We start from the raw sequence: 16,232 nt of genomic DNA on the forward strand, positions 1-16,232 counted from the left end.
AAAACTGGCACTATGAACCTTAAGTATCTGAATTATTATTATTTTTTTAAAATCACTTCAGCATGCATATTCTGAGTAACATTTCCCATATTCCTGATCAAAGCAAACCAAATTATTCCTCTTCAATTGTAGTGTCCTCTCTTCCCATTTTGTAGAAATCATGTGTATTTCTCTGAATCAGGAATAAGTACTTAGAGTAAAAACAAATACAAGTATAATTTTTCTCCAGTAACGTTTCATGGAGTATCCTGTAGACAAATTAGTAAATTAGGCATCTTAATAACCTAGAAGCTTTTTAGTGTTTGCTTGCGAAGGCTGCCCCATATCCAAACTCATGGACTTTCGTGTTCGAGGGCTTATCTGTCCCACTGTTGGGTAACTGGCAGCCAGATGTCTGTCCGAGCCCTTTGGTGATGACCACGGTTGATTTTCCTTTAGTGTCCTGAAAGTGCAGAGAAATTAAGAAAATCTTTAAAACTTTTGCATATTCAGACATTAATTTTTCAGCTAGCCAAAGTATCCTTTATTAAAACCGTATTTTCTAGCAGGTTAATCTCCCAGAAATATGTAGTTATATTTATTTGGCTAGAAAAATGTCTGAGCTAGTCAAAATGAACAATTTGGTATGAACCTAATGCTGAAGAGCCAAAAATAAAGCAATAAGAACATAAGCAAATCTGCCCATAAGGCAAAATGTAAGACATTTAAGATCTGCTGCTCCATACTGGATACTAAAAGGAGAGGTACTGAGTGCTCCGTACTGAGAAAATCTGACTCTGCATGGCACTTCAGGGTTGATTTCCTAGCCTACTTTTGTGGATGCATATGGACAGTCAATAAGATGTCAAAGTTTTCCAATGTAAGGAATCAAGCAATTACTTAGCATCTCCTTACTTCTTAAAAAGACAAACAATTTTACTCTAAAATGCAAATGAAGAATGAGGTGAGATTAGATCTCATAGAAAAGGGTTATAAAAAAAGATTAAGAATCTCCAAAGCAGTTAACTGAAGTCTGAAATTGCTCCAGAGATCTCAAAATCATATCTCTAGGGATTCAATAAACAAAATGTCCTATGATTCTTGGTCACAGTAGCATATTGGTCAGGAACCACCAATGTGCAGTTGAACATTGACTTAGCTTTAATGAACATGGGGTTTAGTTTTCTATATATCATAGCTTACCTTTAGATAACTTAGTAAAGAAAACAGAGATCGAAATTTGGGTAACTTTTATTATCGAAAAGCTAGACAACCAACCTATAGCTAGTGTCACTGTGATGTATGGGATATGTATCCATAGGAACATTTTCCATCGCGACATCTGTCAACAAGAGAGACTTCCTGTGTTTTAGGCTGCAGCGACTTCGAACTTCCTCAGACACTGTCAGCAAAGCTAAATTAAAAAAAAATCAAAGAAAGTTGGTGCAAATTTTCTACGTCAGGAATACACTGAAGAAGGTAAGCATCTATTCACATTTTTTACTTAGTACAAAAAAGACCACAGAGACGTAATTACACCTTACTGAAATGTACGGATTAAAAGTAGGTCATTAAAAAAATAATTGTATTCTCCAACCAGCTAGAATTCCATGATCTAAGCATTTGCCCTCATACAGCCATGTTTTCTGTTTCTAGACCACTAGAAATGTAAATTCTGCAAGGAACACCACACTTTAGAATTTAAAACAAAACACCTTCAGTCTCCCTGAAGCATTTTGGAAGTTGCACAGTCGGTCCTGAGCTGACAAGCCTTCAGACCACACTATGTCAGTGATGCACAGCAGCCTAGCCCAGACTCTTGTCCAACTCCAGTTACAAGTTTCCTTCATATTGATAACAGAGTAATTAGCCTAACACCAAAAGATATTCCCACAATAACCCACTCCTTTCCAGTTAATGCAAGTTCAAAAGAATGTTTGTTTAATTTCACCTGCTAGGTAAGCCACGCTCTGGGTGTTCACCTCAAACTTGTCACAGTTCCTGTGTTTGTTAACCAGAGCTAGTAGTGTATGTAGAATCCTTACTGTTCTTGCTACAGTGGTAGGTGAAGGATGCCTGTACCCTGCAAAATGAGGTTTAAACACCAAATCTTGTATTTAATTTTTGAATACATATTTATGAAGCATAAATATTTTTTAAAAGCATTTATAAATATTTTCCAGCATGTTCTCAGGACACTTCACATGTAGGGTAATGAAGTACAACACTAAAAGAAATTGCACATTCAGGACTATTAATTTGGTCCCTCTGTCCAAAATCACATAATTACAAATGTCTGCACATATATTGCATCTATATCTCACAAATCAATCTTCAGTGAGCAGATACAGGCAAGCACAGGGAGAGAAAGTATTCTGGGAGAAAGAAGTAATGTACTATAGCAAATGAAACCACACATTCATTTCCACACACGAGCAACATGCACTCTTACCTTTCAAGAGGTGCCCCACTAGTGCAAAGTTGAAGTTGGAGTTGAAATTTAGCCCAACAAAATGATCCATCTGTTTGCAGTGCCATTCAAGTGGTCTCCTGATCTCCATGAACACCTCTTCTGGGCTCTGACTCAGAGAAAATAAGACATAAGAATATTTCATACAATCAAAGAGTAGTTTTGGTTGGGACCTCAGTGCACATCTCCTGCCATGGGCAGGGACACCTCCCACCAGCTCAGGCTGCCCAGGGCCCAGCCAGGCCTTGAGCATCTCTGGGTATGGGGCATCCACAGCTGCTCTGGGCAGCTGTGCCACGGCCTCACTGCCCCCATTATGAATTTCTTCAGAACAGCCTATTTGATTGAAGGTTACTCATCATAATCAATTAAAACAGTGACAAAACACAGTAACTTAAGAAAGTACAGGAACCTATTGACTGCACTCCTGACTTGAATACATCTATGTATTTCTCTGTTGCAGTTTGGGACTAACCTAGTTAGTTTGTCATCTCTACATCACGGTGTACTGCTGATACTACACAAGTAAACAGCTTGCAATGCAGATTTCAGTTTTAATTGCTTAATTATTGTTCACTTGGACAAGGAATATATGTAGTTTTTCTTTTGATTAGAACTAACTGCTTGCATGAGCTAAGGGTTAATCATAGCTGATTACTAGCAGGGGGCTTGCTTACCTTATCATTGAACACTCGAAGGCTATCCAAGGTATGCAGATTCTGTTCAAGCAGTGCTGTACCTGCTGAGTACAGGTTGACTTCATCCAACTGCAGTACTGCCATGGCTACCCAGAAGAGGGCCTTGTGCATAGGGGAGTCCTGGAAGGAGAAGGGAAACGAAAAGGCCACGATTCTACTTTCACATAAGACAGTGCAAAGCTACCAAGTAAAGAGTGAAACAAACTGAAGTTAATGTTAATTTTTTTTTTTTAAGTCTTTGGCTATGTGAATGAAAGTCAAATGTGCACATTAAAGCAGCCATTCAAATACACCTGGCCGGAAAAACAAGTTTAATTTTTTTAGCATATCTTTTAAGGTATTAACAAAGAAGGAGTTCTGAATACATCCATACTCTCCAGAAATCCCTTCTAGAACTTTGCCATAGAAGTGTGTTCTTTTAAGTGTGCATGACAATGCCACTCCACAGGAAAATTTTGAAGTGATTCATTAATGGTGCATCTACTGATATGCTGAGCAATTCACTGAAGTAACATAAAATGGCTAAATTAATATTACATAAGACATAATCAAAATGTATTACAAGGCATGATCAGAAAGATGTACGAACAATTGCAAATTCAAAAGCCAAGATGGAAAATCTTTTGGTGAGAATGAATGCAAACTGTGGTGCAGCCTTTGCGTACATTGCTATGGCCCAGTTTGATGAAGCAGAACAGTACATTCTGAAGTCTTTTTAAAGCTTCTGCACATACAAACATCTGTGACATACTTCCCATATGTAGTACTTTCAAGCGTGAGTCATAGCAGTGATGTGTGAACATCAGATACCACAAGACTTACATACATTTTTAAGTTTATACTCGTAATTATAACTTACAAAATACATTCTTTTTACTCCAGAAATCCAGTTGCTTACCTTGTTAAGAAGAGGTTGCAGTTTGGTGAGTGCTATAACCGTTGCTTCTATTAGAACTTGGCTATTGTAATTATCAGGGCCTTTTAAACAGCTCTCAAGTCCCTTTTTGTAGAAAAAAAGAATAATAAGAAAACAGAACCCATAATTAGATTTTGCTTTATGAAAAGATGAAAGCTCTAAACTATAATGTAGTTCTCAATTAGTTTACAAAGGCTGAGTTCCCTTTAAACCAATTTGAAAGGAGTTTCAGAAATGAAGATCTACATAAGCATTTATTCATTGCTGTAAACAATCATGCAATGTGTACTAAAAAAGTAAGGGTGCAAGAGCCACAGAATGGCTCTTCTGCAGTTCAGACACTGCACAGCTAAATCTTATGTCCACATAACATTAGTAGAATACTTAAAGAAATTTACCACTGTTCAGCTGCTTTAGAACACAACCTTCTTTAGAAAATATGGACATAATTACCAAGGTAGGTAGTATGTTGCAAAGTTTTCTTATACAAACATTCTGCTTTTTATTGTATTTAGTTGTTATACACTGTTAACGTCCTTAAAAAAAAAAAAAAAAAAAGAGTAACACACACAGCTAGCTGCATTACCAGAAAATTTCTCATTTATCTTAATACTGACTCTTCTGGATCTAAATTCAGTGTCTCAAATTTTAAACTCAATACTGAAAATTAATGTTACTCTAGAAGTAGCTGCACTGATAAACTCATTGTCACCAAACTAATTTAAAATAGAAAGCCAGGCAGGCCTACAAAGACAATTTCCTATCAGGTTTCCCTGTAGAATATGCTTGAAGAATGTATTTCCTGTGAAATTATGCTGAGTTTTATATTCAATAGGAATACTAAAAAATTTAGTTACTTTATGTGTCAGAGAGGAAGACAAATACAGACCCATATACCTTGCTAAGAATTCGGATTATTTGTTTTATTTGTCCATGAGAGACACGCTTACTTATACAGCCAAAGACAACAAGTGCTCTTGGCTGCAGGGATGGATTATACTGGAATGCAAACCTGTGAAGAAACAGAGTACACTACATTAAATGAATATACAGCAGACAAGCTGCACAATGGAAAACTGAAAATTCTATGTGTACTACACAGGCAGTCAGGGGTCATGCTTTGAGATCTGTAACATACTTTTGAGCCAGTTCAGTCCACTGGTCCAGCCACTTGCATGTTGGAATATCTCTCATACAAGCCTAAAAAGAATGACATTGTTTGAACATATATAACATAAAGAAAATGAATTATTTTAATTCAGAATGTTCAGTTATTTTGGTTGTCAGAAGTGTTCCTTATCATGTCATTGGAGGCACTCCTTGTTAAACTGCTTGTGGTAGAATAAGCAGCACTGTAACCTTGTTTTGAAACACATACCTCCATGATCTCCAACAAAGCTTCAGTAACTGTTTCCAAGGAGGTCAGTGCAAAAGTCTCCCTCTCGTAGGAGCCAGGTGAAAATGACCTGTCTCGATAGCTGGAGCGGAATGCTATGACTGCAGCTGACTTCACTTTGCTGATTCCAAACAGCAAATAAAATTTAGGCAGAGAAAATTCAGTCAAGCTCAGTCTTAAAACTTGCTTGGTCTCCTCTGTTGAATAAATTTTTACACATTAGACTTAAAACACTGACACACAATTCATATTTTAAACACACTTAAGCTCACTCTCCCACAACTACACAAGCAGATGATAAACCTACGCACGTTTCTATACTGTTTTCTTTGCTACCTGTCTCAGAACATGCCAGAACAACTGTGGCCTGTTGCACAGACCATTGAAAGCAGTCACGAGAGAGATGCAGTCTGGAAACAGATAAAAAGAAATCTGTCTACAGATGTGATTTTCTGAGACTTTTTCTCATATTTGTTAGGAGAACGGAAACACGGAGTGCTCCTGCTTTGGAAGGCCAACATTATGTCAGTTCAAACTGCAGTTAAATTCTGGTTTGGGCTCCCACTGCAATTAAGTCACTTAGATCAGAAGAAAATGAAGGCCCTAGTACTGGCACTGCATATTCTTACAATCCTGAACTTTGTTCCATTACTTCAAACCCATTTTTTAAACAGGAAGGCTTGCCTTTCTCTTTGTGCATCACAGCAAGGCTTTTCTTTAAATACAAGTGTCTGTTCTATGCACACACTCTGTCAATACACTTAGATACAAAAGGAGCTTTTAGATACTTAAAAAAACAGGATTACATAAACTTCTTGATTTTTTTTTCATGAAATCCAGCCTGATTTTATACTGTACTTCTGTGACTGCTTGAACCTTTGCTATCTCAAATATTTTAGGATTGCTAAAATACAGCTGTATGCAATATTCCTGCTTTAACCATGCAGTTTCAAAATTTCCTTATGTAACTGATATTTGTTACCACATTATGCAACTATTCAAAAGATGCACATCTGCCAGTTTTAGCACAGATGCATTTTATCCTTAATCTGCATTAAAGGAACTTACTGGTATTTACTTTCTTCCCTTTTTCAAAGACACGTTATACAATTCATACTACACACCTGCTTGAAACCAGTCATATTTTAACTCCCTCTTCATAGTTACTCTGGCTCATATCCTTATTCTGGTTTCTACAGAAGCTCAAAAGCAACACAGTGTTTTCAAGCTCAGAATTGTTGGAAGAGAAGAAGATAACTCTGGTATTTCTGAAACTAAGAAGCAACCAATTGAAAACCTGTTAAGAACTTACCACTAAAATGAAGCTGTGAGCAAGTGCACAGAGAATGAATGATGTTGATGACAAGACCATGAGTGGAAGCTCTGAGAGAAAGGGGTCCAGTGGCCACCAACAAAGTAACCACATGAAAGAGGTAGGGGAGATGTGCAGCCACATCCAGAGAATTGTTGAAGGACAGCATCAGCATGTAACGTGCTAGAATGGCAATATCATCCCACATCAGGTGCTGTTCCAGCGTAGGAGTTGGAGACAGACAAGTCTTGTCAATTATTTTGCACATCCTTCCAATCACCTGAAAAGAGAGCAACCATTTTGCTTTTATGAAACAAAGAGCAGAGCTCAAAATTTCAGTAAAATCAACATTGGAGTTATTCTTTTTTTTGTTTTGTTTTCATTATTGCTCAGTCATCAGAAAGCACCTCAGTGCTATGTTGTTATCTAAAGGTGAAATTACTGGTTAAGAGGCAAGGAAGGAACTCACTTTGCTTGAAACCAATTTTACATTTCCAGAAGCAAGTGCTACTGCTGTGTCTGCCATAACCTCAGCTTTAATGGATCCTAAGCCCCCTGTGGCACTAGTTTTGATGAAGCTGTCCAGCACTACGTCAAGGAGATCTGTAATCTGGTAGAGAAAAAAAAGCCTTTCTTACTGTTTGGTTAACATAATTTTTCTACAGTAAACAACCTTCTGAATAAGTAACCATTATATTTTTTTTAGGTGAAGGTGCATAGCTATCATAAATAGAAGAAACAGTCCCAGTGATTTGTCACCTTTTTGGAAAAAGCCTATTGAAATATTAGAATTGCAAAATGAATTGCATCAGATCAAAATGCTTCACAACTGCAGAAGAACTATGATACAGTATCGTTTTTATTTTGTTCTCTGCTTCAAAGCACAGCTATTCATAAAATGCTGCTAAAATGCTATTGAGAAGAAACTGGATTTGAGGTGAAAAAAAAAACCAAAACATACTTCTGAGAAATAAGCAAGGTCCTGTCTGTCAAAAATTTTATCCTTATGTAAGTGATTGAAAACACTATAATCTGCTTATAAACAAATTACAAGAAATCGTTCATAATTTATACCTGTCCAAGACTTCCCCATATTTTAGCCTGAATAGAAGGGTACATCTGTTTTTCATTTATGGTCATTGTTATAAGCTTATCAAGAATAGCAGTGACTCGCTGGCGCTTCGCATCGTCGTTGTGTTTGCAGAATCGAACCAGATTGGACAGCCAGGGAGTCATATACTCCAGACAAAGATGTTTCAGTTCAATACCTGAAATTAAAATTCACTTTGTAACAAAAGATCACTGCTGGTCTCTATGAACAGGTAAATAACTATTTCCAAGCACTACCCCTTTCATTTTCCTCCTAAAGTAACGACTATCAGATCTGAGCAAATAATACCTTAAAACATAGCTTTTGTAAGGAGCACACTGCTAATAACAACATCCAATGAACATCTGTAAGAATCTAGCAAGGAGATTTTGACATTTTATATCTTAAGACATGTGACAAAGATGTGTACGCTTAGTATGAAGTGGGACTAAAGACAATATCTCTTTTTAATCTTGAGAATGTATTCCAAACTGCTTCCAGCAGTAAAATCAGAGCTGTTTTATGTCTGGAAAACAGAGATAACAAAAGCAGAATGGCAGAACCAGATAGGAGATATCATCAATCTGAAAGGCTTAAATTTGAAAGACACGAACTGTTTTCTTAAGGTATCTGCTAGAACTCAGAACTTCATCAAGCTCTTTTTTTCCTTTTTTTTTTTTTTTGTCCTCTGCATTCTTAATTCTGGTGAATCAAAAACAGTGTGATAGGGATCTGATCACCAGATCATTCAGTATACAAAACTGTCAGGGGTATGAAACAAATAATTTGTGTTGTGATCACACTGAGTAATTGTCTAGATAAATGAGATGGCTGGTGTAAGCTAGAAAGACTGGGCTTGGACTGCTTTATTTCTTTTTAAAATATCTGCTTCCTTTCTTTTCATGCAGAAAGAAAAGGGTACACTCAGAAGTGTAAATCAAAGTACTGTTGGAATTTCTGCTCCAGCAGATGCCCCCCAGGTCACAACATTGGCTTCTGAGAATTACACAGCTTCACAGAAACACAGAATTATCTAATTAAACTTGATTATTAAGAAATAAATATAAATGGGTCATCTTAAAAACATCCAAATCAGTTTGAGGAAGCATTAGTAACTTAAAGTTGCTGTGATTCAGTAACATGAGGAAGTTTGTTAAACTTGACAGCTAGCAGCTTAAATTGTTTCATGTTCATGGTTAGCACTGAGGAACACCAGTGTTACTTACTCGATTTGCTAAATCCTGAAATACACTCTTCCAAGAACTCCAAGGTAAGGTGTGGCTCATTAGCTGCAAGAGTCTTACTAATTGACACAATAAAGAGCGTGTTGTTGGCAGGAATACATAGACCTGAAGTTTCCAGTAACTGGCCCTCAATCTTTAAATTAAAGGTACAGGTTAAGGCACACAGAAGATTATAGGCAGCAGACCTGTAAACAAAGCAAGCAATGTGATTTGTAATAGTCTTCTTGTCTGTTTTAAAATACACACATTACACTGAGACATTGCAGCAATGGCAGTCACATTTCCAAAACCAAATCAATATTGTTATATAATGTGCTATATTTAAACCTTGAGCTGCTTTTCTGCATCAGTTAAGATTCAGAGACAACATTTGCCTTGGACAAATGAATTAAATTACTCCTTTGTTTTAAACTGTTTCTGATAAGGTTACAGAGTATGCCTGAAGAATTTGGTACATGACTTCTCAGAAGAGCATCTAGTTCCAGGAAATGCTAGGTATTTCCACATGCACCTCAGTGGCTGAGAGGCAGGAGCCAAGGGCTACAGAGGCTGCCAGTGAGCAAGGACTCATTTTTGGAGGCAGCTCTCTTTGATGAGACCCAAAAACTTGCTCTGCAACGTACAGCTATTAAGCAGGAAGTTCAACAGCAAGCCAATCAAATGTACCCAATAAATATATATTGCAAACCATATTTTTCCTTACAAAGGGAAATTAATTTAAAAGATCAGTACCGCAAACTGGGGTCTGAGCTTCCCAAGTTGAGCAATGCTATGTTCAGTAGTGTTCCAGGAACATCCTTAGGGCGAATTTTAGTGTGCTGTGGGATGGAGTCCGGTTGTGACAGCTCCCACCGTGTCCGTATATGAATAATGGACCTCACAATGGCTTCACACTCCTGATGCATGAAGGTGAGTGGTGTTCCCTGGTTGGCAATTGTCAATGTAAACTGATTCTCATCAACAAGACATATTTCCTCAATTTCAGAGGCGTAGTATATATCATTTAAAAACACTGTCTGTCCCAGGACTCTTGTTCGTTCTGCTGATGTCACCTGCACAGCTGTTGATCCAACCTTAGAAAGAGAATCAAAAAATGGTTGAGCACCTGCTGTTAATGATAGAAGGAGACAAGTCTGACATTTCTATCTGATCAAGATAAATGTATGAAATTGTATGAAATTATACTGTGTTGTGATTTCTCTATGAGACAGAGAAGAAAATTAAAAGACAGCAGAAACGCATTCAAAATCTTATCAAAATACAACAATTCACTAATAAAGCATGAAAATACTTACTTTTATAGACACTTTGGTATCTTTGTGAGCCAATTTGAGGGCATTGTGAAATACTTTCAAGTCCTCTTCCAAAGCTAAGGTAGCTGCTGGAAGCTTCTGCTGGTCATGTTCAATGTGCTCCGCCAGCTTTCCTGGAGAGTCTATGAAAATCAGTCTTTTGCTTCCTTTCAAACCTGTCAAGAGTCTTTCGTGGTATTTGGTGTATTCTCTGACCCAAGAATTACAGTTATAAATAAAAACTGCTGACACATTTTCATAAGCAAAGCCTGGAAAAACTACAAACCATTTAGAAAGAAAGTCAGTTTTAAAGCGATTACTGGGGCCAGCATGTGTGAGGTCCACCACAATTTCATATGGCTTTGCGTAGTATGGCTTCAGAGTTAGCAGGACGTGGTATATCAATAAATCTCCATTGATCTGGCCAGTCTTGAAACTGTAAGAAAACATGACAGGCACTGTTGGGTTTGCCTTTTAGACCCATAATAAAACATTTCAGTGCTGCGTCACACACACTGCTACACTACAACAGACTGACATTTACATAGTCCCAAAAATGTCAAACTCAAAGCAATGACATTGGACTGACATCCATAGCCTAATTTCTGTCACGGCTCATATTCCAACCAAGTTCAGCCCAGTATGCTAAAGCTTGGATTCATTCATTTTGAAGTGCCACATCACCTACCACTGTCATGAAGTCTCTGGACAGCCAGGAGGCTCATCTAGCACCTCCAACAAAAGGTAAAATAAAATCTACACTGGTGAGGAAGAGTGCATCAATTGGCCCAAAGCTGATGCAAGTTAAGGGTTTCTTTGAAAAAAAGTGTAAAGTATCACCTCAAACTCTATTTTTATTATTATTTTTTTTAAGACATTTCTACAGGTTCATATTATACCCACTTTTATAAGTAGAAATAAATTATTTAAATAGTCTTGGTTAAGACTAATTAAACTTCCACATACCATTTTTTTCAGCTAATTTTGTCTGCCAAATACTGCAGCAAGCACAACAATGTACTCTAATGCTTGGTGGATTGTTTCTAAGAATGGTTGGTCCTTTGTGTAGTACAAAGGACCCATCTGTGAAATAATTCTTACCTGAAAAGCATTCAGGTACTATAAAAATATTAAGAACCCTTTGCTCTCATGTAATGCTTTGCTGAATTTTATGAGATCAGACAGAGCATCCGTCTGAACCAAGTTTTCAGAGTTAGTACAGCAGATAAAGTTCTACTAGAAAGAATTAAAAAGCAAACTTAGAGTAGTTTTTGAACTTCTAACGACTCGTGCTTGTTTTGAGCTAGCATCAACCCAACTCTTTCAAAGCAAGACAACAGGCTATGGAAATGTCTGCTAAGCACTGCGAGCACAAGTCATTTTGGTCATAGTGGGACACTGCTCTTGGTAACATCCAGGGTAAACCACCTGAGCACAGGATAACGGAGGAGATACACTTCACAAATGTAAAGTATTTATTTGTCTGCCCAAGAGGCTTTTTTTCCTGTGTTACTTCCTGTTACTCAGAAAGCTAATTTGGGCAAGTTGGTGTTTTTCCCCCTCTAAGATGTCATGGCATCGTAGTTTAGAAGAAAAAAAAAAAGAAGAAAAAAAGAAGGAAGTGTGTCATCACTGTGGTTTTAGTTCTCCACTTAGAATACAGGACATGTAATTTCAGTTACAGATTTGCTTAAAAAAAAAAAAGCAGCACTGTCCAAGCTACTTGCCTCATGTTAATGGACGTTTGCATCCTAAGAGCAAATACATGCACAGAGAAATCTTACTATTAAAGGACTAAATACCTAAACACCAACTTTCTTTTGATTGCACCGTGGAAAGGTAAGTGCACATTTTCCTTCTACTTTCAGTTCCACTTCAAAGTTTCCTAGATTTGGTAGGAAATTATACAAGAAAGTAAGGTTGACTTTTTTTGTTTAAGTACAACTCCACCAGTAACAATAGTTAAAAATCAATCTCTGCCTGATTTAAGGAATCTGGTAAACAATTGCTTTTAGTGATGTTAGAAGTTGTTCACAATCAGACTCTAAAGAAATAACAATAGCAGTCTACATTGCTCTGAAGTTCCTGTTACTGCGCGCTGACAGAGGACCCCATCAATACCTGGGACAAATGGATGAGTTAAAGAAAAAAACTGAAAAGTTTTTAAACTTTAAAAAAAAAAACAGTTCCTTTGCTAACATGATTTTAACTGAAGCCTTTAACAATACTAGTTTCTTTATGTTTAAGAAAAGCATATCTGGTCCAAATAAACATTCATACAGCTGCAGTTCTCGGGCAGTAAGGACTGGAGTGCATCTGTACTGGAAAGTGCACCTCATTTCTGTATGTCATGCAGAAACTCTGTGAAAGGTTTTGTTTCTTTCCATCCCAAAAAAGGCTGTGCTGTTGCTGCTTTTCCTCCTTTTTGAAGAGTGCAACAAGGCATTTCCCCAAGTAACCATTACCACAGAAAGATAAATATTGTACCCAAGCTGTAGCTGATTACTAAGATGGTTTCTAATTCAAACTTAATAATGACTCATCTCGGAGCAGAGTTTAGTTTGCAGTGTGAATTGCAAAGAAAGATACAAATATATTCTCCTCTCCTCTGCCTCGTAAGCAGCCACCACCACCTGCTCCCTGCTCACCCCCCAGGCCCATCACTCCCTTCCCTTCCCTTCCCTGGGGGACTCCAGGAGTATGAAAGATGTCATTTTGGACACTGAAAAGACAGGCAAGCTTAGCTCTCTGATTTTTGAGTGTAAACACATTAAGTTCTCTGGTAGATAAGCTTCAACTATGGCAAAAGCAAATTTATTTCTGGTACATTTCAAAGTTACCAAAACCTAGAAGCATACAGATGTGCTTTGTTACCTTTGAAGTAACAGCTTCAAGAAGAAACGCATTTCTACAAAGAGCACCATTAATGTCAGTCATCCTTTATACACGAACAAGATGTAAACTACAGCACTTGGAGGAAACATTTCATTCTGTTAACAGAGACAGGTAGGAGACGGGAGCACAACAGCCAGCCGTAAGACCTGAGGGTGTCTCACACATGTAAACCTGAGAAGACTCAGCACAGACATGATGCAGTAACTTCTCTCTCTCTCATCAGCATCACTCTGAGGTTATCCTATTTGTCTCTGATTCATGATGCAAATCTGAATATTACCCTAATGTAGAGCAGAGCATAATACTAATGGTAATCTGCATAATTTCAGAGGTTTTAACGGAAATATCACAATCTGAAGTATGTTTGCAATACAGTCTTTTGTACAATAAATCAGATATTAGAGAACAAAGATTTTCCTAGGGATTTATGAAATATTCCAGACATCTGTGATAAGAAATAAAATGACTAGAACAAGTTACTGCTGCCATTTACAGGAACGTTTTCAACTAAAGCTCTCTGCTTGGCCATCTGTACGAGCGCAGTTACTTCTCCCACATTTGGGGAAACATGGTGAAGCAGAAAGCGGTACTTTGTAGGTTTTACATGGGTGCATCCCTTCCCCATTTAAAAGCAGAAGTGATGAACTCAAAGATGTAATATGGTTAGTTTTAAAGAGGAGGAACTACAGCAGAGTCCATATCGACATCCACAAATCACTGAGCACTCAGCAGAAAGCACTTTCCTCTGTTTGCTCCATGTTCTTTTTTCATCTTCATACACATCACACATAAGCCTCCAAACACTGGAATTCAGCACTGTGAGAGCTGAAGTCCAAGACCACCGATTCAGTCAGGATTCCAAGCAGCTGAGTGCTCCCTCCTAACGGTAAGCACGAGGCCAAGATACAACACATTTCTGATCAGAAAAGCTGCTGGCTACTAAACCCGACAAGCCTGATTCAAACCTCTAAGAACTACCATTGCTACTTCCTAACACCAGAATTTCTACTTTTGTAGGTGACTGAAGAGGAAGATGAAGACAAAGAGACGTGGCAAACCACATTCTGCTTTCCCTCTTGCGATAATCTTTTCATTGTGTTTGCAATTAAGTGCAAACCATACTGACTATCCCAGGGTTACCAATGAAATCTGGTATCCAATCTGCCAAAACCGAACTTGCAGTCAGAACATAACAGAAGCCAACACAAGATCTCCTCCAGGCATTGATTTTAATGGCAACCCAACACCCACTGCTGAAATGCTGACAGCCACCTCCCAGTCTTTATCTTCAACAATGGGCCCAAACTCCTCACCTTCCTCTGCCCAAAGCGTTCCTGACACTGGAGGACTTAGGAATACCAGCAAACCCAAGATCCCCATGACAAAAGAAATATGTGAAGACAATAAGTTTCTTACGCTGATTTGCTTCATTATAATAGCAGCCCTTGTACTCATCTGCACCTTTTTGTTCCTGTCAACTGTCGTAATAGCAAATAAACTGTCCTATCTCAAAAAAGCTCAACAGGGAAAACGTCGGCCCAGGAGCAATGGCGATATTCTGGCTACCAACAGCTTCTGGCCAACGGCAGCAGGAACGTGGCAGAGGACACCTAAGGAGACAACTGGCACTAACGTGGTAATGCAGGACTTGCTATCAGAGAGAGATGCTGCAATCCAAATGAGAACCCAAGATGAATCTGCTGAGAGTCACGTTAAAGACACAGATAATAAACATGAAAACAAAGAAACAATGTCAGACAAAAACATTTTAACCAATTTTGTAGTTGAGATTTAGTCAACTAAAAAGACCTTCAGCTTTTACATTTTATACTGGATTAACATGAGACAGAAACTTAGTTTTCAAGAAACAACACACATTGTAACACGGTAAAGCTAACTCTTCAGGTTTCTCATTTTCTCAGGCAGTGGGTATGCTGTAAAAACCTGTACATCAAGAAGGGAGCAGGACTGCATTCAAGAGATTTTTAGAAATAGCACCAGGGCTGTTTTAACTCTCTTAACCAGCAATCATGGTTGTAGGAACCACACAGGATAAAGCAGGACAGAACTTTGCCATTTTTAAAGATCACTGGGGGACAAAAAAAGGAAAGGACAGTTAGAATATGCTATTTAAGCAAACTAAAGTGCTACACAGGCACCTGCTATTTTAAGAAAACCATAATTCAGTCACAACTTTGATGCCATTACAGAATCAGAAACTATTCTGTTAAAATGCCTTTCAGGTTTATTCCAGCAAAACTTCTGAAATCAGCTTAATTGCTTTTGAACCAGATTGAGAGCAGTCATGCTTTTTGCTTTGATTTTAGGTGTAAATATGTGATGTTTGTACTGTATGTTAAAATATAAGAACTCCTTTTTGTAATCATCAATAAACTAGAAACATCAGTTTTTAAATAAAGTTTACATTCTGTTTTTTCTCCAAGTCACAAGGGGTAAAACCGCAGTATTGTGAAAAAGCAGGAAAAAAGTAGAGAATCAGGATCCTATCAGTGGAAAGAAGGAAAAGAAACAGTAATGAGGGTGGGATCTGCAGCCAAAGACAAGTGGAAACTGTGAGGATTGAAGGGAACTTGGATGAGGTAAGACTCAAGAAAGTGTGTGCCATAGTATCAGCATGGGATCAGGATTTGCATGTGCAGCAGGATTTGGTAACAGACTGGAAAAGTGCCAGCACAGCCAGCAGAGCACAGGGACATGGAATGGCTATGGTGGAAGGCACCAGAATGCACTTGCAAAATGCTGTGAGGATAGACTTGTGCACGTTTCTTTTGGCAGGCAGCCTTTCTTGGCCAAAACACTCAAGGAGACAAAAAAGTAGTTTGGGTTACGATAGAAAGCAAAAAACAACTGCTTAGAGCATGCAGTCCTCTTTTAATGGTGGCAACAGGTGCCACCATTGTCCAGACAGAAAAGCAAAGT

The 16,232-nt window shown here is 38.0% G+C and overlaps 2 protein-coding genes and 1 long non-coding RNA gene across 6 annotated transcripts in view; 2 read left to right on the forward strand and 1 right to left on the reverse strand.

Annotated features, from left to right (window-relative positions):
- Window positions 1-16,232, reverse strand: part of NF1 (neurofibromin 1) — an 83,016-nt gene that overhangs the window by 13,231 nt on the left and 53,553 nt on the right. For all 4 annotated transcript variants that reach the window (XM_090122557.1, XM_031591443.2, XM_031591442.2 and 1 more), the window contains 15 exons: window positions 10,401-10,833; window positions 9,838-10,178; window positions 9,088-9,290; window positions 7,846-8,039; window positions 7,241-7,381; window positions 6,772-7,051; window positions 5,442-5,656; window positions 5,202-5,263; window positions 4,961-5,075; window positions 4,046-4,147; window positions 3,127-3,267; window positions 2,432-2,558; window positions 1,931-2,062; window positions 1,258-1,393; window positions 285-442 (listed from right to left, as the gene is read on the reverse strand). In XM_090122557.1, the coding sequence (XP_089978683.1) occupies window positions 285-442; window positions 1,258-1,393; window positions 1,931-2,062; window positions 2,432-2,558; window positions 3,127-3,267; window positions 4,046-4,147; window positions 4,961-5,075; window positions 5,202-5,263; window positions 5,442-5,656; window positions 6,772-7,051; window positions 7,241-7,381; window positions 7,846-8,039; window positions 9,088-9,290; window positions 9,838-10,178; window positions 10,401-10,833 (2,780 nt within the window). The remainder of the gene's footprint in view (window positions 1-284; window positions 443-1,257; window positions 1,394-1,930; window positions 2,063-2,431; window positions 2,559-3,126; window positions 3,268-4,045; window positions 4,148-4,960; window positions 5,076-5,201; window positions 5,264-5,441; window positions 5,657-6,771; window positions 7,052-7,240; window positions 7,382-7,845; window positions 8,040-9,087; window positions 9,291-9,837; window positions 10,179-10,400; window positions 10,834-16,232) is intronic.
- Window positions 1,374-6,745, forward strand: LOC116227917 (uncharacterized). The gene is made up of 3 exons (XR_004166676.1): window positions 1,374-1,458; window positions 4,030-4,070; window positions 6,659-6,745. It is a non-coding gene; the product is annotated as an uncharacterized LOC116227917 (long non-coding RNA).
- On the forward strand, window positions 12,108-15,693 carry EVI2A (ecotropic viral integration site 2A). Its single transcript, XM_090122558.1, has 2 exons — window positions 12,108-12,236; window positions 14,310-15,693. The coding sequence occupies exon 2, from the start codon at window positions 14,326-14,328 to the stop codon at window positions 15,085-15,087; it is 762 nt and encodes a 253-aa protein (XP_089978684.1). The 5' UTR covers window positions 12,108-12,236; window positions 14,310-14,325; the 3' UTR covers window positions 15,088-15,693.

This window comes from Phasianus colchicus, chromosome 21 (genome assembly GCF_987193195.1).
Source record: "Phasianus colchicus chromosome 21, bPhaCol1.hap1.1, whole genome shotgun sequence".
NCBI lineage: Eukaryota > Metazoa > Chordata > Aves > Galliformes > Phasianidae > Phasianus > Phasianus colchicus.